The following is a 21,416-nucleotide window of genomic DNA, read 5'->3' on the forward strand; positions in this document are numbered from 1 at the left end:
AAATTTTACTAAACGATAATAAATTTATACATACATATAGTCGTACATACATACACAATATATATATATATATATATATATATATATATATATATATATATATATACATAATTATTATTATTATTAAATAATATTAAAATTATTGAAAAAAAACTGTAAAGAAATTTGTTTATTAAATAATGAAATTTTTTATTACTATACATATAGTTTCTAATCACTATATAATTTGAAAAAAGAACACAAAGGAAATATTACAAATTCTATAATATGTCAATTTTATAAGATTAACTTATTATAAGAATTGTATCCACAATGATATTAGTTATATAATGTTAATCGTAGCCAAATATAAAAAATTTTTCTAGTCCACTTTTGTTTTTTATGAATTTAGCGATCGCAATGAATCGTTTCTGTAAACCTTGCTCACATACAGCATTAAAATCTTGAATGTGAATCTATTGATATTGTAAAAGAACTTTACAAATCATCTGCAAGAAATATTAAATTTTCATGAAAATTGTTTTTTTTTAAATATTAGACATAATAAAAAATTTTTTTAAATATTAGACATAATAAAAAATTTTAATCTTACATAAAAAATTTATATATTTTTCATTATTGCATAATATCACAATTAAATGTAGTTGTAATATATAAATACTTACATGTATATATGTGTGTGTTATATGTTAAATTAATGGTGTATTGATTGCACCTTCCGCTATTAAATCGCACAAATTGGCGGTGGCAGGTAATAATTATTTCAAATATTATTTTAACGTATTTTATTTGCGGCTGAATGAATATATAGATTTCATCGAAACATTACTTGAAATTCCTAATTAACAGTTCACACCGAAAGATGTTATAATCCTGTAGAAAATCAAATTTAACTCTTGTTCTTCTCATTTTCAAAATTGCAGCTTCCATTCAAATTTAGATTTATTAAGAAACATGATACATATCACTTGCTCAAAATTGTATCGAAATAAACTTTTGTTTCAAAATTTTATTAAAATATAGAAAAAGATATACACACATTTATACATAGATTAATAATAAATAAATATTATAAATTTTCGTAAATATTCTTCGTAACTTCAATCAGAGTAATCGAGAGTGATTAAGATGTTCTATTTTAGACATCTAAATATGCAATATAAAAATATAATAATTAATATCAATCAGCAATAATTTTTTTTCGAGACATGGAAAAAACACATCTTGCGAGAAAAAGAAATAGAAGCTGAATATACTTGATAAAGGAAATAAATATCTATATTCAGCAGATTTTTCCATTGTTTATGATGTCGGAACAGAATTTTTGCCGATGACACGTACAGAAATATCGAATTCCAATATTCGTGAATATTGGATATATATATATATTTTTTTGTATGTTATCATGCTTGCTTTCTTTTATGTCATTCTAGATTTTGAGAACATTAATTATATCAATTAAAACTATAATCACTCACAAAAGATTTGGATATAAAGTAATGTAAAAATATGTCTGACTATAAGTGCATTTCAACTACTGAAAATACACATCAACGTACAAGACATCATTTTTTTGTCTGGAATGGCAATATTTATCAAGATGAAGAGAATATAAAAACAAAACGTCGCGTGCGCGATAAAGCAGATAGGAGGTAAATATATTTTGTAATGTTGGGGAGGAAAGAGTAAGAGGGCAAAAGAGACGAGGTCCCAATGGAAGCATATGCCGGAATTGCGGGGCGATGATAAAAATCGAATACGTATTCGTAGATCAGCTTGGCGACGATACCCAGTAAAGTATCGTGGCGGAAACACAGCTATAAAGAGCACGCAGTGATGTTTATTGCTGCTCTCTTCCTTTTTCTCTCACAGCGACACGTATAAAAAATGCTCATAATTTCGAAGGCGAACGTGCCTGCTGCTGCTACTGAGAAAAATGTAACGTCGCATTAAAAGCGAGAAATTCGCGCCAGTAAGTGCTTTCGACTCCTCAGTTGCAGTCGAGTAATGTGTTGGGTTGAGAGCGACAATTTTAATGTTATTTTTCATAGTTTTCAACGCTTTCAATATAAATTTTTGCGATATTAACATTACATTAGGTTGTTTAAAAAGATGATGGTGCGCTTTTGTTATATTTATTATGTTACTAATTATAAAAAGAGTTTGATTAAATAAATTAAATCATATTTTTTATTTTTCAAAAACAGATATGCATTTATTTGCAAACATTTTATTCGAGAGCTTATTATAAAACTTAATATCTCTTTAAGTAATGTAAAAAATAGACAGACTTATAATAATAATTAGTTGCGTTTTCCAATAAATTATTAGATTGTCATTTTTTGAAACAATTAGTAATATATATAATTATACACAATTTTTAATTAAATATAGTGTGCAAATAATAGCTTCACGTTCACGTAAGAGCATTCGAAATTATACATAATGAAACGATGGCATTGCTCTATGTGATAAATTATTTCTGACGCCTAACCAAGATCGATAAAGCTGCTCGCACAAATTTTGTTATTGTGTTTTAGCGCCAATTAGTGATAAAATATATGCAACTAATAATTTATAAAGATATTAAATAATTTATATGTGATATAAATGCATCTTCTGCTTTTTCATCAGTATTTCGACAAATTTACAATGATAAAGCTCCCAGGAGAACGGAAATGAGTTTCCTGCTCCGTGCAGTAAGATCCTTTACAAAGTAACAGTACGGTATAAACCTGAAATTTAGTATACGCGGAGTGCTACTGTCGGTTTGATGATGTCTGAGATCAAACGTGTTCATATTCACAGTTGCAATAAAGACTTACATATCAATGCACTAAATTATTGAAATAATTTTATTTTACACAAGATTTCTAATAATGTTTTTAAAAAACATCTGCTTTGTCATAAAATAATTAAGAAAAAAAAAATTATATATAGAGTTAAATAATATTTTACCTGCCAATATTAAATTATGTAATATTTTATTGTGGCTTTATTTATTTTTATCGATTATATCCCAATTGTGCTTTAAATCAGATTAAAAAAATCTTATTTTAGAATTACTGTAAAAACAGTTTAATTTTTCTTATGTAATAATATTTAATTTTTCTTATGTAATAATATTTAATTTTTCTTATGTAATAATTCCGTAGTAAAAAAGTAATATACAAAAAATACATTTTTCTTGTTTATCGTCAAACTTTTATAATATTATAGAAATAAACTCAAATCTCCATTAAAGCAAATTTCTATTTCAAATACTATTGATTTTATGAAAATCAGTCAATTTCAAAATAAAATTCATATTTTTATTTATTTCAAATAAACATTGTGTAAAAAAATATTATGTCCGATCTTATATGTGCTTGTAAAAATAATCTTATTGGCAAATTTTATGAACGATTTTTTCTAACGTTGGTTTGTAATTTACATACTATATTATATATTCACCCATAATATTTGTTCAATGCATTATTATGATATCAAATGATATAATATGGCTAATTTTATATGCCAATTTGGAACAATTAAGCTAGCACACCGCAAAATTAAATGCATGTACTCTTGATTTTTAACTTATAGAGTGAGTGACACACAAAATTTCTCCTGCCAGTCAGCTGTAATAAAGTGCACTCAAAGTCACGAACATGTTTGTCTGACAGTAACACGCGACTACTATCGCGATTGCGTAATATGAGTAAAACTAGCACACGTGCATTATGCAAAACAACGTTCCGCATTAATCGCGACTTTCATCGCGTGTAATTTTAGACAACATTCTGACGCTGATATTCCTCGAGGCGCGTAATGTACCAGTTCCATCAAGCTGCAATTAATGAAATCACTCTTCTTTCTAAAGATGCAAAAAACTCTCCATTCCGTTCTAGTTGTTTTTCATTGTTTGTGCTTCAATGGTCGCGGTTGTTTAAATGCCGCAAAAATGCGCTTTAAATTCGCATTTTGGATCGATGCAACGACAGTGATTTGTCACGATGGATAGACGATGGTTATCAACTCGAATCCATTCTACTGCATATCAGAAGCATGAAAAATGAATGATAGCTTATTATTGTGGAACGTATTGTGCCGATTGACAAATAAATCGCTTCTGGAAGATTAAGCGACTCTGATGTGCGATATATGAGATATGTATTCTTGCGATTAACCCCCTTGATCAAGATCTATTTTTTCTTTAGCAAAATATTTCTTATAAAGTCCACTTATGCTAAATTATTTTTGTAATCTTTAGATAATCTGTTGAAAAAATTATAATATATTTGAAAATTTATTGATAAATTAAAAATCACACATTTTTTTACCACATTTATACCACATTTTTTTAACAAAAGAAAACATATTGCAGCTATTTATTTGCGATATAGCACATTTTTTAATAAATATATAAAACACAAAATTTATGAGTATAATATAATATAAATAATATAAATAAATTGCATTTAATTGAATATAAATTTAAAGAAAACTTTTAATTATTTTTTGCTTTATAAAAACCAACAGTTCTAAAAAAATTAACTTATTTAGAACAAATTTTCTATTATGTTGAAACCATATTGAATTGAAATTTTCGAATCGAATTACTCAGCGATCTGTCAAGTGTGCTATTAGTTTGCGAAAAGTAGATTCTTTCTTCAGCCACACAAAAGTATAAGGTTGCTATAAAGAACACTTAAGCAACAAAGAGGGGTCGTTGTTATTTCCAAGGAGCATTACACAAGAGATCTGTTGGAGAACTGCTTCTCGTATCGACATTTCGCTCGCGCGGCTTCCGGGTCTTTATCTCAGCATCCGTTTACTCAATATGTTCACGTGGCATACGGATTTCGCGAATTAACGTGACAGAAATTGATGAAAATATTTGAATCGTTATGAATTTTAATCTTTATTATAACACGTGCCGTGAATATAAGCTGTAAATTATCATCAATCGCATTTCCAAATTATTCAGCTTCAGTAATTAAAAAAGTTCAACTTGAATGAGATACTCGATATGTATGTATGTGTCAAAGTTTACGACTAGAAAAACTTTAAATGATATAATAAGGAGGTGATTGCCCCAAATATTATATTTATTATATTTTAATTGCATGTATTAAAAAAAGTTTATTATGTGTAATCAACTATATTATAATTACAACAACAAAATTTTAGCAAATTTCCGTGCTTCTATTCACATGTATCCGATCAATATGAAGCTATTATTGGCTAAGTTGTTAATATTGTTCTGTGAGTAAAATGGATGTTGTCTATCATAGTTCATCATCATTAATTATGATACTTTCGAGTTCAGCCTAGTAAGCGATTCAGTTCTCTATCATGTACAGAGAATTTTAGATAAAAGAGACGTTCCCTCATTAACTTCATATATAGGAAAATATGATATTCCGATAAATGAATGAACTATCACACACACTATGAAAAAGTGTTCTAATATACCAGCATAACTTTAGAAATAAGTTTAGTATATAGAAATAATGAAGAAAGTTCATATAAACATGCCTGTCCTTTATTTCTTATTACCTTTACGTACGTAAATTACTTATTAAACTAAACTACGTATTACACCTATATTAAAAACATCTTGAATACGTTTATAAATAGCGTAATAAATCTTGAAATCAAACTGGATATCTCGAGATTAATATGGATTCGCATGAGAATACATAATGCAGTTCTATCCGCTTCCAATTCAGCTGCATTTCAAGCCACGAGAAGCTCTATATCTTGCAAAAACGTGTTCACATTCTCTCTCGTGTTCAAGATAAGGATCCGATCTTTGCTATTTGTATGTCTCAGCCATTTCCAGTAAAGGACATCAGTTAATCTAAAACGATTTGCATATTAATACGCAATCTCGCGGTCTTGTCCAAGGATCGTAGTTTGTCAAGTACACAGCGGAAAGTCTGTTATCTAACTATATGACAGTTTCCCGATATTTTCTTTAATATATATACATATACATATACACACATACATATATATATATATATATGTTTGTATGTATACATGTGTGTATATGTGTTGTAAAAAAAATATTAATGGAAATGATTTTTTTTTTAATTTTGTAAAACATTCTTATCAAAGAATGAAAAAAGATAGTAATTCGATTAATTAGTTTTATTGCTGTTGTAATCTTGCTCGTATAAACACACACAAATAGATACACAAAAGCTTAAAGAAAAGAGACTTTATCTTATAATAAACTTTAACAAATTCATTAAAAATGCAAGCAAAGACACATTTTGTTTTGTCAAAAAATGATCTCGACGAGATAATATTTATTATCTTGTACGTATATTTATTAGCTTGTACGTAATACTATAGCTCAATTAGATAGAAACGTGATCTCCAGGTTGAAGAAAAATTTTAAACTGTAACATGGACAAATTGGCATTTGTGCCGACAGTATATTATGGGTGAAGCGTTACGTTAGATGTAATTGATTGCCAATTATTCTGCACTGTGAGCAGCACACCTTCGCAAGTTTCTTACAGCGCTAATATCAATTCGTTAAAAGAGAATAACGTACTGTTCTTTTACAGACTGCACACAATTAGCAATTAGGTAATTCTCTCCATTTTCTCTATGACAGTTGATGGAATACGATTTTAATTTTTTATTAGCAGCAATTAGTTACTTTACACATAAAAAATTAAAACAATGTGCAGTATTTCCACTAATGGTTTAATTTTTTGCAGTTTCCTCTCCATCCTTATTTAAATGTACATTTCTCGTGCAACTGCGATCACGAATACATTTCGCTATGGGAAATTCATTAAATCAATGTATTAAAATAAAGAGCGTTATTTCGTTAGTAAAACAAGAATCGAATATGCTCCGCGTTCCGCAATAAAGGAACTTTAAATCTCGTGTATGTGTTTTGTTATATTTTACGAATAATCCGTATATAAATTATTATAACAAATAAAATAAATGTAGTTCAGCTCACATTTTAAATAATTTATTATAGTGATGATTTAAAATCATAATATTTATATTGCGTATTATTAAAACAAACATAGGCGAGGACTTTGTAATAAATATAAATATTCGTTTTAGACAAATACTAAAATTATTAGTTAAACATAAATTAGCTAAATTTTTATTATTGAAATTGCAAATTATCATCACATACAATGTAACCTTTGCAATAATCATATTTATATTTGTAAGTTTAAAAATAAAGCTGCACATTTTTTCAGTAACTCTAAAATTTATTTAAAAGAAAAAAAAAACGTATTCCCACACCTGTCGACAGTTCTCGTATGACAGTTTTTATATTTTTCTCGAAATATTTTTACTTGGAAGAAAGGTAATAAATATTAATTCTCGCTCTTTGCCACAGTGAATATAAGTTTACTTTTCAAATTTTTCCGTAGACGATTGTTGTGACATCGAAAATTGAAATAGAAAATTGATTTCTCTCTTTCTTTCTCTCTCTCTGTCTTTCTCTCTCCCTACTTTATATTCTTCCCTTCGAGATAATTTCTTAACGCTCTTTTGCTCGTATGCAAGGGAAGGTAAAAAGAGAAAAAAAAGAAAGAACAGTTTCAATTACTTCCACGCTATTATTCTCGCAGATATCTTTAGGAAATTTGTCAGTGCGCTATTTTGAAATGCAATTTAAATCAGAATTTCCTGATAAATACAAATACGGATTAAGTCATCATTCTTATTTTTCCACTCTTATTTGTTTCAATAAATTTAATTTTATTCGAATTTTACAATAATAGTTGAATAATATTCGGAGAAAAAAACATTATATTATAATCTAGCAATGTACAAAAAACTAAATATTTTAAAATTAAAATTTATGAAATGAGAAGGAAAATATGGACGAGTAAAAAGAAATTAAAAAAACATTCAAAATAAAAATTTGTTAAGAATTATATTATTATTTGAATATACTGCAATATCGATTTACAAATTTTAATCCCTTTGCAATCAATAACACATAAATATAACGATATTACTGTATGAGTTTATTCTTGCAGAAGAAAAAATATAACAAAATATACATAGACAGCTATCACTCTTGGTACAATTTTCAGCAAAATGCTGTGTATTGTTTTATACAAAAATAGATTTTTCCATGAATCCTTGAGTTTACTGAAAACGTATGCTGTAACAGCTGTCGCATACACTATACTATTCGAGTAGAAATAAGTTTTTAACGTATATTGCGTGACCCCGTTTCGTGCAAATAAATACTGTTATATGCAGAGAGTGTCTGCTAGAGACTCCAAACGACATTGATGGCACTCCAAATTGGATAACGACATTGAGAACGCTCAATAAATTTCAACAATTTAGCTCGCGCTTAACGCAAAGATCGATACAAACGAGCCGATAAAAACAGCATCGTGTTGAACTATTAAATAAAATTACTATAACAATCGCAATTACATTTCTTTTACGTTTACTATCGTTATATGAAGCCTATAATTAAAGAAATTTCTAAAAGCACGTTGCAAAAAAGTGCTTCTCGATGAATTTACCACATGATAAACGTCATTATATATCACTAATGTCAACTCCTCACTCTTATGAAGCGCAAATGTTAGTTCAGCCTCGCTTGTTCAATGCTTTCAAAGGGTGGCCCTTTAATTTTGGATTGAATGTGCACAAGGCACATTCCAACTTGGTATAGAAGCGACCAACACATGTATTTTGCTAGAACTCTCTTGTAAACGAAATAAGGGTGCAGTATAGCGTGATGTTCAGGCTTTATTTAAGAGCAACGCCGAGTTCGTCGATAATTTGATGAGTTTTGATTTTCTCAGCATCTGTTATAAATTAAAGAGTTTGGAACGTTTAATATATCATACTAGCATTATTAATATAAATCATTGATACTAATGTTGATTAAATCTCACTCGCTTAATGTTCAGCAACGGTTACATTATAAGTTGTAGCGATATGAAAAGTAAAATAATATAAAATAATATAAAGTAAAATATAATATAAAGTAGCATGATATAAAATAAAGTGAATAGAAATAAATAATTTATAAAAAGTTTTATCAATTTTAATAATTCTTTCTATTTCCTATTGTTATTACTGTATTGTTATTTCATCAATAAAAAATAAAAGTAATAAGTTGAAATAGTTGTAGAAACTTTACGAGTGAAATAAACACAAAGCACTGGCATTAAGTAGTAATAGTTAGCGTGTAGTCAGACGTTGTTTACGAGTTGCCTATTCCCTTGTGATCAATCGCGTTTATCGTCGCAATGCTTCATCTTTTAATCTCTGAGGCAATCTTTACAGTCCATTAAACATATATTATATTTTATTTTAAATATAAAACAGTGAATAATAGCTTAAACAATAAGCAATTGTACTTGTCTCAATGCATAATAATTAAAATCGATATATGACACGATACATGTCTCTTATTGATTTTCAATACTAAAAAACATTTAATTTCAGCAAAAAAATGTTCTCTGTATAAAATATAGGTTATTTATTACTTAATATAAATATGAAGCATAATATATAAAGCATAAATATTTGGAAAAAAACATTCATTACGCAGGCAGAAAGAAATTGTAAATAAAAGATGTGTATAAAAGTATATATATATATATATATATATATATATATATATATATATATATATATATATATGTATATATATATATATATATATACATATATATATATACATATATTAGGAATTAGGATTTAAGATTATTGTATATACTGTTACGTTTCAGTGATTTCGCGATCTCGGACGTAACAATATAAATAATATTAAAAATATTAAGAATAAAGAGTTTGCAAATGTCGCACATATGGATATATCAATAAGCTATTGGCGGACGAATGTATATTCCTCCGACAAAAGAATCATATTTCTCAAACTTACTCGATCATGTCGGAGTCTTTGGCCACTCGACAGTGAACACCGCGATCCACCAAGCATTTTCCGGTCACAGGATCAGGCGGTGCAAGATTGATGTAGGGTGGCTCCTCCAGAAAGGTTATTTTAAGGTAAAATTTCTCCGGCACGCCTTGCGGGGGCGTATGGCTGTTGCCCGGCCAGACGATATCTTTAATATCCAGACCCTCTTTCTCCCAGGATTTCCAGACGCCAATCTGTGGGTAAGCAGACAAAAAAATATGATCAGACATAACAGCAATCTTAATGAACCTTTTCTTAGTGTGTGTCATGTTATTAATATATAAGAAAAAAGTGTTTTTAATAATTTAATTAAGTAAATATAGTATAAAAATAAAATACAAAAGCAAAAGCACAATACATTGAAGAAATACTCGACATTAATTGATCAACGCATCGAGTTTGAAAATTTCAAAAGAGTTCTACTAAGAGTAAGTTTTCTTATTCTTGTAATTATCCATTCTCTGTCATTCTGTCTACGTGTTTATGATTTATATAATTTTTGATTAGCATATTCTATTCTTTTTCTTTCTCGTCTCTGTGACTTCTCTTTGAGAATAAAATAGTGAAATTTTTAAATGAGACTTGACGCGTAGATTTATTTAAATAATTTAAAAGATATCACATAATTAGCTTTTAACAATTTATTACAGTATTTAAAACTTTTATTAAAATATTCGTGAAGAGCTGTACAAGTAACTTTGGTTTTATTATTCTGAATTCTGCATCGTTAACTCTTTACACTTGATTACGTATAAAATTGTTTTCAGCAAGAAAGGAAACGTCAGCGATGAAAATATAATGCGAAACGGTGATGAAATTACAAAGTTCTTCCGACTTTTCTGAATCGTGTTGTGACGACTTAGTACGAAGATAGAGTTAGACGTACATCGATATAAACTGAAATTCGTCATGTACTTTAATCGCTTCCCACGCATATCGTCTCTCATTATCGGGCGTGCAATTTACTTTCTATTCAGATGAAACTGTGCTCGGTAATGGAGCGCCATTAGTCAACGTCGAGATGAAAATTTTATAATACATCCATCATTCGCAAATCCATCTTAGAAAATTTATCATTACGCGATTATGATTGGTTCAATTATAACTTAAAGACGACAGACTATCTATGTCAAAAGTTAATAAATCTAATACATTTCAAAATCCATGAGCTTGATATTACATAAAAAACACTTTTAATATTTTAAAATATAAAATTAATAATTTATTAATGAGTTATAGTAAAAATTTGTCTTGTAAAATTACAATTTTTTAATTTTCATAAATTTTTGTGTACAATCACTATAAAATTTTTATAGTATAATCACTATACAAAAGTTAATTGCATATTAGATAATATATACGATTTTGAGATTAAGTTGTATTATACAGGAAAAAACATTAATTACTTTAAATTAATTATTAATTTTATATTTTAAAAGGCTAAAAATGTTTTTTGTCATTAATGTTAAATTCATGAATCTCAAAATGTATTACATTTTTTAAACTTTTGACGTAGTTAATCCAATTCCTTCTTTAATTATTTTATAAGTAGAAAGTAAAATAGAATAAAGATATTAAATTTAAATACATTTTAGAAAGAATACCTTCAGAAAACATTAAAATTAAAAATGAATATTATTAATAATCTTCAATAAATATCAATAATAAAAATATTACATTTGTCTATAATTATTATTATTTGTATATAATCAACGATTTGTTAAAAAAAACAATATATAATTATCAAAATTTATTACAAAATATCAAATATCAATTAAATAACTAATTTATTAAATTTTATATTTATTCCTCTTCAATATTTTAAAAGCCTTATAAAAATTTTGAATAACAATTTTAAAGCAAATGAATCAAGAAAATATGAAGACAACGTGGACATAATTTATAACGGCTATTAAAACCATTTGCCGGATATTCTCACACGTTGAAATTTACAGTCCATTCAATTCACTCGAATAAAAATATCATTTTGCGTTGACAACTAACATGGACAATTTTAAAATTACACTTATGTCTACTTTTTTGCATCTTCTTCTCATTGTTTTCTTGAAAATTAAGTCACAAAGTAAAATTCATATAATTTTAGTTATTATCATGCATATCCTAAATGGGATTATTTACGGTATCATCATTATAATAATATTTAAAAAATAATACAATATGTAAAAATAATAAAATATGTACAAAACTTTGATGATTGATTGATGAATGATTTATATTGATATTACATTCTGAATTCTCTTGAATCTTTGATAAAAAAAGTTATTTTTTTGTTATTTATTTATTATACTTCTTTTATTTTATAATACAAGCTTTAAAATATATACTTTTATATATAACGCAATATAATTCTTATGTAAAATGTAATTTCGGAAATTTACTTTTTAAAGTAAAAATGCTTGTTAACGCGTAAAGATTTAAATATTGTAAATCATGAAAATACAGATGTCGATAATATTGATTCCTGGTAATTAAAGTTAAATTCTCAAGCTTATCAAGAAAGATATTTCTTTATTAGAAAAAAAGAACCAACAAAAATTTGTGGAAATTATCTGTTAATTCAAATTTTCTAAAAAAGTAATATCAATTTTTATTCTTATTACGTTATTGAAAATCAATTTATTCGAAATAGACGAGATTAAATCACGCAATTACCGTCATATAAATTCAATAGAAGTTCAATTATAATGTAATAAATTATGATAATATATTTTTAATAAAAAATCATAAAACATCATTAATATCAAATTTTAATTTAAAGAAATATAATTTTTATTTCTTTCTTTATATATTATACATATAAAAAATTTTTAATTTTACATAAAATATTTTTAATTCTACTTTTTTTCTCTGTTTCTCTTTTCTGAAGAAACTATCCACAATATTTATATTTTATACTTTAATTTTACTTTTTCAACTACGTATAATATATAATTTGAAAATCTAAACAGAGTGTTATCAATTTCCACTGCACTTCTTCGATTATTCATCGATATTTGTGGCGCATTTAATCGAGTTTATTCAAACGTGAATTGATTTATTCTATGCATCCAAAAATGTCCGATTCAAAGAGGTAATTTTACGGCGATGTAAACAAGAGACTGAACTAAACCAGTTTATTTGCACGTAACCAACATAACGTTCACGCTGTTCATTTTCATTATTTCTTCGTATGTATTGCGCGTTTCGTTGCCAGCCTTTTTCCGTCAGCCGTTAAAATTTATTTGACAGTACTATAGCAAAGAAAATAGGTAGTCCCTCGCGCAAAGTACATAGCAGCTTTCTAGGGCCAATAAAACGAAATTGCATCGCTTTACGGCGTAAGCGTTGCCTAACTTTTCAATATGCAGAGCCTCTACCGGCGATGCACTTCGATGCGGACGAGACATCTACATATTAGAAACCGATACTGCACGAGAGAGTTGAATTGCGCCAAGCGTGTCGTCATGAAAATTCATATACACGCCTATATACGGCAGCATGATCGTCCACTTTTTATTCCTACGACTGCAGAGAGACAAAAAAAAAAAAAAAACAGAATGCTTGAGTTTTTATCGATAAAGATCTCTTTCCGGAAAATTGGAGATCCGAAAGATTCACGCATCCGTAATTAAAAAAAATTTGACGTCATATGCATTTTCAACTTTTCTTTTTCATTCATCAAATTGGAAATTGGAGATTCAAAAGGTTCACGCATCTGTAATTTAAAAAAATTTGACGTCATACGTATTTTTAACATTTCTTTTTCATTCACCGACTTTGTCTGTAAATTAATATCACAAAGTATAAATACAATATTGTATGCGTTTTGCTATGAAAGATTTCTCAGTTTATTCTAGAATTACAAGGCATATACGTATTGTATTTATTCGTTAACGCATGATTACGCATAAAATTAATGAAAGCAACGTCAAACAGAATATGCAAATGGGGAAGAGATACGAGGTAGAATAATTATAAATTTCAGGAGAATATAAGACCTGTATATATAGCATAAACAGTTATGCATATTATTAAAATCAAACCCTTTTTTTATGCTAAATATAAAAAGGAAACAATTAAAAAATAATAATTTTAATATCTGATTTTAATAAATCGTGTTTATTCGTACTACAAATACACGAAAGACATTCTGTCGCCAATTCGCATATATTTATTTTCGCGCGTTTTTATCAGATCTCGACATTATATTTATTTTAATTCTTGGTAATCAAATTAATATATATATATATATATATATATATATATATATATGTATGTATTTATGTATATCTATATTGTTTTCTATACCTTTATTATCCAATTAATTTAAATGGCGGATCGCAATATAATGCGAGTCGATGCATCGCAGCAAACGCTCGGGAATTAAACTTTTGCCATGGGAAATATCTCGCGAATGGCGCCCGCTATAAAACGGCGGTGATGAATTAATGATTAGATTAACATGCTATGAATTAATAAACAGGTTACACGTTCATTACGCGAACTCGAGATTATACGGTTAACTATGCCGCGACGTGTGATATGCCGTAATGCGTTCTTTGGCGTTGATATCCTCTGTCACGTTTAGCGTCAAGGCAATCGCAAATGCTCTTTTGACGCGGTGTCAACGACATGTACCGTAAAATATGATGGAATCTCCTAATTATAGCAATCTCGTTAGTGCATCATGTTCGCTAATTATAAGTTTTGCCGCCTGTTTAGTTCGCGGCACGCTAGCAGTTACATCTTGTTAACCCGTTTATTGCTCCGTAGTGAAACACAAACTTTCTAGTACAATAACCACAATAATTATAGTCAAGAGATATTATAAATTAACATATCAAGTACATGAGAGACATTTGAACAATAAATATTCTTTACTGTGCGTTTTGACGCCACTTTAAATGTGTATATTTATTAATTTGAGTAAATTTATTATGTTGTATTGTATTGTATTATTATATTGCTTTTTTACCAAAAGAACAGAAGATGATTTGGTAATTTAATTTAATTTAATAACAATATTAATTAAAAATATATTAGGTTTTTATCATAATATTCTAAAAAACAGTTACTATTTATCTTGGTTATTACTACTTACTTTAATTTGTAAACATATTAGCAGAAAAATTACAAAATAATGCAGAATTATAAGTTAGAAAAAAAAATTCTACAACACACAAAAGATTTATAAAAGCAATTTTTTGTGTTCTATTTATTCCTGATAAAATATAAAATCTGATATAAGATCTTACAAACATAAAAATATGTCATAAATTAAACACTTCTTCTAAACAAACATCATTTTCTATTTCTTTACTTTTCACACAATCTCACTGTTGAAAAATATTTTTAACATGACCTTGTTGAACCTTCAGTTATTCCTCTCTTTGATATCCAGATATATTTAAGAATTTAATAGTGTGTGATATGCAAAATCGCTTTATCGGATTAAAGAGTAAAAGGCTTCGACCAAAAGGGTTAATTGGCCCATGAGGATTTTGACGGCGACGTAAAGCCACAATGGCTGTCCCTTCGATAAGCCCGGTTAGGTAAAAGGAAACCGGGGATTATACCATGCGCTGTATATCGTCCACGTTTTACCGCAATCGTTTGCGATACATCCCACGGTATTTGGCGCTATTCCAGGCATCCCATTGGACTGCCCTCTAATCTGCGAAACTTCCGGCATAAATTTTCCCCTAAGAATATCCTCCCTCGAGAAGGGACAACTTTCAAGCTCGTTTCGGAGGCCAGCGATTCCCGAGGACACGACAATCGAAGAGGTGAATGGAAAAGAACTCGAGCAACTTGGCAAAAGAAAAGGAATACGCGGCACGTACACATTCCGCGATGCTGTTTTTCACCAGAAGTTTTGAGAATTATTGTCCTCCGTATTGCCGACGAGTTCGAATATTTATTAGCGAATAAACTTGTAGGACGCCATTGATTACGTATGATGCGGTTTTCTATGCTTCTTTTCTTACGATATTATATTTTCATTGAACTATTAATTAATTAAAACGCTGATCTTCTTAATTAAAAAACAGAAAGAAAGAGAAAGAGAGAGAGAAATATAAAAAAAAACATATGTAACAATATAGTTGCAAAATATAACAATCACAAATAGAAGAATCGTAATTAAATATAAAAACTAATTATTAAAACTTATGATTTAAAATAATATTGAATATATAATAAAAAGTTATAATATTTTATAATAACTTTTTTATGATTAATAAGTAGCTTAAAATAAAATAATTTGATATAGTAAATAATCATACACAATAATTATTCAAATTTTATATGTATCTTTGTTTTCAATCTAATAAAAAATATAAATTTAATGCAACAAAGAAATGAAAAATAGAAACATATTTATTGAAAAATTCTCACTCTGTATTTATACAAATTCAAAAATCTGCATCAAATATATTTTATTTATTAATAATGTAATATAGTCAATACTAAAAAACTATAATCACAAATCATTCTCTTGTACAAGCAAATACATTAATTCGATCAATTCCTCTATTCTATCTCATAGCAATTAATACCATCGATGAGTAACTGAGAGCGTCGGCTATTCGAGCAATTTCGCTAATTAGCTTTGTACGCGCCGCGCGTATCTTAGATAATACGCGGGTGCATATGTACACCATCTGGCAAATATCGAAAAGCTTAAAGTAACCGCGATGATATATTGAGTCAGATAATTCCAAAACCCAGTTTGCATACCTGTTTTTCTGTATTTCCGATAATTGAATAATTACTCTCCTCGTGATTATAGAACCAATCATTCACGCGTAATCAATACCAATTGCTATCAATTGTACCTGCAAAAATGGCTTTTCTCATACTTCAACTTTGATTTTTCATATCCTGATGGCAATGCCAAAAAGATTTGTAGAAAACTTTTACCATAACATATTTTGATCGAAGTGTCAATAACATGAGATACAAAGCGTTAATATATATGACACATCTGACACCACGTTCATTGTTTTATACGAGCTTGACGTGTGACATATACATATATTATTTGATAATATTCTAATTTTTGCGATTTTGAAATGTGCGATTGTGAAATTTGCGAAATGTGCATTATAAATCGAAAAATCAAATTTTTTAACAATTAATCGTACGTTCAATAATCCATTAATTTTTAAATTTTTACGTTATTATCTATTATATTCAACGCTATTATTTTTTATTCATTTTATATCTATTTATACTAATTTTTTGCTTTAGTTCACGGTGCACGTTACGCGATTATGCTATTTATTGTGTTTTAGACAATTTATTATTTAAGCTATTAATTATTACTGTAAATTATTGTATATATATATATATATATATATATATATATATATTTATATTCAATATATATATATGTAAATTATATATGCATAATTTTAAATCTTTACCAAGTTTTTGTTTATAAACGTCTAATAGATTTTATTTTATTTTTAATAACTCATTATTTTTTAACTATAATACTACTAGTTCCATTCACGGCATTCCATTAAAAAAAAGAAACATTATTAATAAATTTTTGCTTAAGTAATCTTTATATATTTATTCTCTATTGTAGATACCTAAAAAAATTGAAATATTTTGAACAATATTTATCACCTGTCTACATGTGTTTTTCAGAAAAACAATAAACAGAATAAAAAATAATAAAAAAACAAAATATTAAATAATTTTTTTTTGCTTTCTCGTCAACAAAAACACTGCGTTGTTGCCGCTACGCGGCTGTTGATGAAAACAACATATTGCAAACAAACTTTTATTGCTTGTCGACGAAAACAATTAACATATTTAATACTTTGTACGTGCACATCTTCTGCTTTTACAATATATTTCATAGTTTACAGTTTGCCCATTGAATAACCAATCAAATGCTCAGAAAAAATAAAAAATAATGTAATCTTCAAATTTTTCGATATAAATATATATTAGGTATTTTCTCCATCTTTTTATTATTAATTGGTTGTATTCTGCTTTTCGTGTACATTATGTTGTTAACAAAATTATCTTTATTATAACGTACAATACAAATATCAAGAAACAAACAATGGAATTAATTGACATAAGCAAAATGCAATTATTCTTAGATAGGTGAAGTATATTGTAATATATGATATAAAAAATATTATGATTTATATAATGTATTAACTGATTAATTTATATAAATGAAAAATTTCTCGAAATTCGAAGGTTTTCTAATTCAGAAAGTCATCCTTGTTTGTCGTTGTTGTTGATTTCTCGGACACCCTTAATTGATTTTTCTTTCTATGTCATTTCTTTTTATATTTCTTTTGCATTAAAGGTTTCCCCGCGCGATGTAATCCTTCGGATTGAAGGCTCCCGGCATTCATTTGAAAGAATATAGGACGAAAAAATCGATACGACTGTAGTGCCAAAAATAAAAAGCGTAAAATTGGCAGACTATATCGTGGATTCCGCCATTGTGTAGTTTACATGTTATGAAAAATCGAAGGGTTTCAAAATAACATGACTGCTGTTGCAAATAGAACGGGTAATAATTATCACAGCAAGAATTCATCTTCAACATTTCTCTAACGCTGCAGTCTCTTTGGGTAAACCATTTAAAAACTCACCGATATTCAATTTCATGCTGGTTTATTTGGTATTATTTCATGTATGTATATTGTATATATTATCAAGTATTTAATTTATTTCTAATGTCTAACTTTTATCATATAAATTGATTAGTATTAGATAATTAAATATAAGAGTTATATATTATAACAGTCTATTAATCATCTGAGAATAATTATATTTTATCTATTTTAATTAATTGCGTCCTTTACTTCTAAATATTTTTATGTGTCGTAATAAAAATAATTTTTTGAACGATTAAGAGTTATAATTATTTATATGTTTTATAATTATAAATTTATATTAGTACTGTAGAATAAAAAAATGCTTACAGTATATATATTTTTAACTTATATAAGTAAAATAAAATCAGTATTTTTTGCCAAAATATATTGTTTATAATCGATACAACTAATGCACAAAAATATATTGATTGCAAGAATTTATATATTTTTCTGTATTTTCTATTAATATCTGAAAACAATGCTGTTTGAAAAAGCAAAGAGGAAACAGAAATCGGCTAAAGTTGCCGTTTGATCGAATTCAAAGCATAATTGTTCATCTGCATTGAGATCTCGTATTGCTAAGTATTACTAACTTATGTCTTCAATCATTGATTAATATTTTAACACTGATTTGCCGCGTATTACAGAAAGCGTTATTAAACACTTTTAAAGTTGAAAAAAGTATCGTTATATAAATTATAATAATTATTACAAATGCAAAAAATATTTTCTTATTAATTTTATATACAATTATATTCAATATGTACAATGTTGGTATTTTAGTTAACAACTAATTAGTATTTTTATATATAATATTCAAATAATGTAACTCTCTTTCGTATATTCTAGTTATATTTCAGCATCGATTGATAAAATAAATAAGTAAAAAATATATAAGCATAATGAGACTTCCATAAATTAAAATTAAAAATGAGAAATTTCTATTAAGCTATAACTATAAATTTCTATTAAATAAATATAAACGTATAATTAATTTTTAAGATGAATTATTTTATAAATTAGCAAACTATGCTTAAAACCAAGAATGAAAATGACTGTTTATTATTTTCTGTCTATATTATATAATACGATTTATCTTACTCTGCAAGCAAGAAGGGTATATTTGAAACATTGAACTAAGTGAATGTCCGCCGCATGTACGTTCGTGTTGTGTACAGTTGATTGAGTCGCGCACGTTATTCTGCTGACGAATGAGAAACGCGTGTACACTAATTAATTCTAACCCCGGCTTCCTAAGCGACGACCTAATTTCGCACGATTGCGCGAATTATAGAGAGGACTGAACTGCATTCCAACGCAAGTTTGGCGATTCTTGAATTGGTGGAGAGAGGGTAGGAGGGAAATTTTGGGAATATTTAGCACATATACCTAACGTGATTAGTCGATCGACGTGTTTCACGCGCGATGCCGCTCGACGATGCCGGATCACGATCGGACTTTGATCCGATAATCCACTTATTTTGCAAAAGCCAATTTAGTAGCGAAATATACGGAAAACACGCGTACATCGGGAAAATGATGCATCAATATTGTTGAAATTTTGCCGTGAACATCAGATATCCATTATCTATGAGAATAAATAAGAAGAGATGTGTACATGCGTGTATGGAAATGAGATTCAATTTTATCCAAGTTACAGATAATTTACAAATTGGACGAATCCATTTATCGATAAAAAGCATCCTTTGAAAAGATAATCGATGGTATTTATGAAAAAATGTCATAGAAAAATGTAATACTTAATTTTCTTGCAAGAGTTCTCTCTTGAGAACTCAGAAGTTATTCTATGTATGATAAAAAAAATATTACATCAATATAAATTATTGTATATTATATAATATTTTTATAAGCATACCATCATAAGAATTACATTTGTGTATAGTTATACAGATAAACTATTATATATAAAATGCAGTAAAGTATTTTTAGATCATTAACGGAAATATAATTCTTTTGCAACTTTTAAAAGATGGTTGAACCTAATTATGTAGCCGTTTTAAAGATGCTAAACATTTGCCTTTAAGCTTCTAATAAATTCATAATAAACAGTCCATGCTCAATAGCTTATTTGTGCCATGCTGATACTTTATATAGCATAAATTATCAAGAGATTAACAGAGACTTCTAGACACTTCTTCTAGCCTTATTATTTTCTGTAAAAAACCGGATCCACTGTCTATCTATTTTTAATAATTCTTTAATGAAATGAAATTTTGAGTTCATTATATCTTAATTTAAAAACATGTTTTTCTCTATATGCATATACGCATTACGCTGCCGTTCGGCCTTATCAACTTGTCAGCTCGATCTTACGCCGGAAATACCAAGCTCGCCTTCGATATCTCTGGTTAATTATTTCTAGCAGTGAAACGGAAGAACGTCAGTGTCAAGGGAATAAATGGGAATACGGGATCTCGATATTCTCTGAAGTCTGTCAACAATGATTTGTGCAACATGATACGAACGAAAGATATAATTAGAAACGAGATGTCGACGAGCGTAGTGCGAGAAGCATCAAAGCGGCAAAGCGCTGAGACGATCGTCTCCTTTCGAATTAAAAGAAATAATTAAAATTGTGACCTGCGCGCAAATTGTTAGAATTGAAACGGATGTCGCACGGGTATCGGGATAACAAAATTTCGCGTCCCGTTGCGCCGGTCGCAGGATAGTTAATGAAATTTTAGCGTAGCTTTCATTACGTGACGAGCTAGATGCTAGATTAATAGCGTTTTAATTGTAGCTTTGCAAAAATAAGCGTGGATAAATAGATCATGTACGAGAAACATTAGATTTGGATGGAAGTAGTGCAATCATGCCTCTTTCATTCAAGAGGC

The 21,416-nt window shown here is 28.0% G+C and overlaps 1 protein-coding gene across 1 annotated transcript in view; it reads right to left on the minus strand.

Moving 5' to 3' along the window:
* LOC126849725 (glutamate receptor ionotropic, NMDA 2B-like) overlaps window positions 1–21,416 on the minus strand; it is a 153,503-nt gene that overhangs the window by 11,804 nt on the left and 120,283 nt on the right. The window contains 1 exon segment of the mRNA XM_050591859.1: window positions 9,893–10,122. Within this exon segment, the coding sequence (XP_050447816.1) occupies window positions 9,893–10,122 (230 nt within the window).

The sequence above is a fragment of the Cataglyphis hispanica genome, chromosome 1 (assembly GCF_021464435.1).
Source record: "Cataglyphis hispanica isolate Lineage 1 chromosome 1, ULB_Chis1_1.0, whole genome shotgun sequence".
In the NCBI taxonomy this organism is placed as follows: domain Eukaryota; kingdom Metazoa; phylum Arthropoda; class Insecta; order Hymenoptera; family Formicidae; genus Cataglyphis; species Cataglyphis hispanica.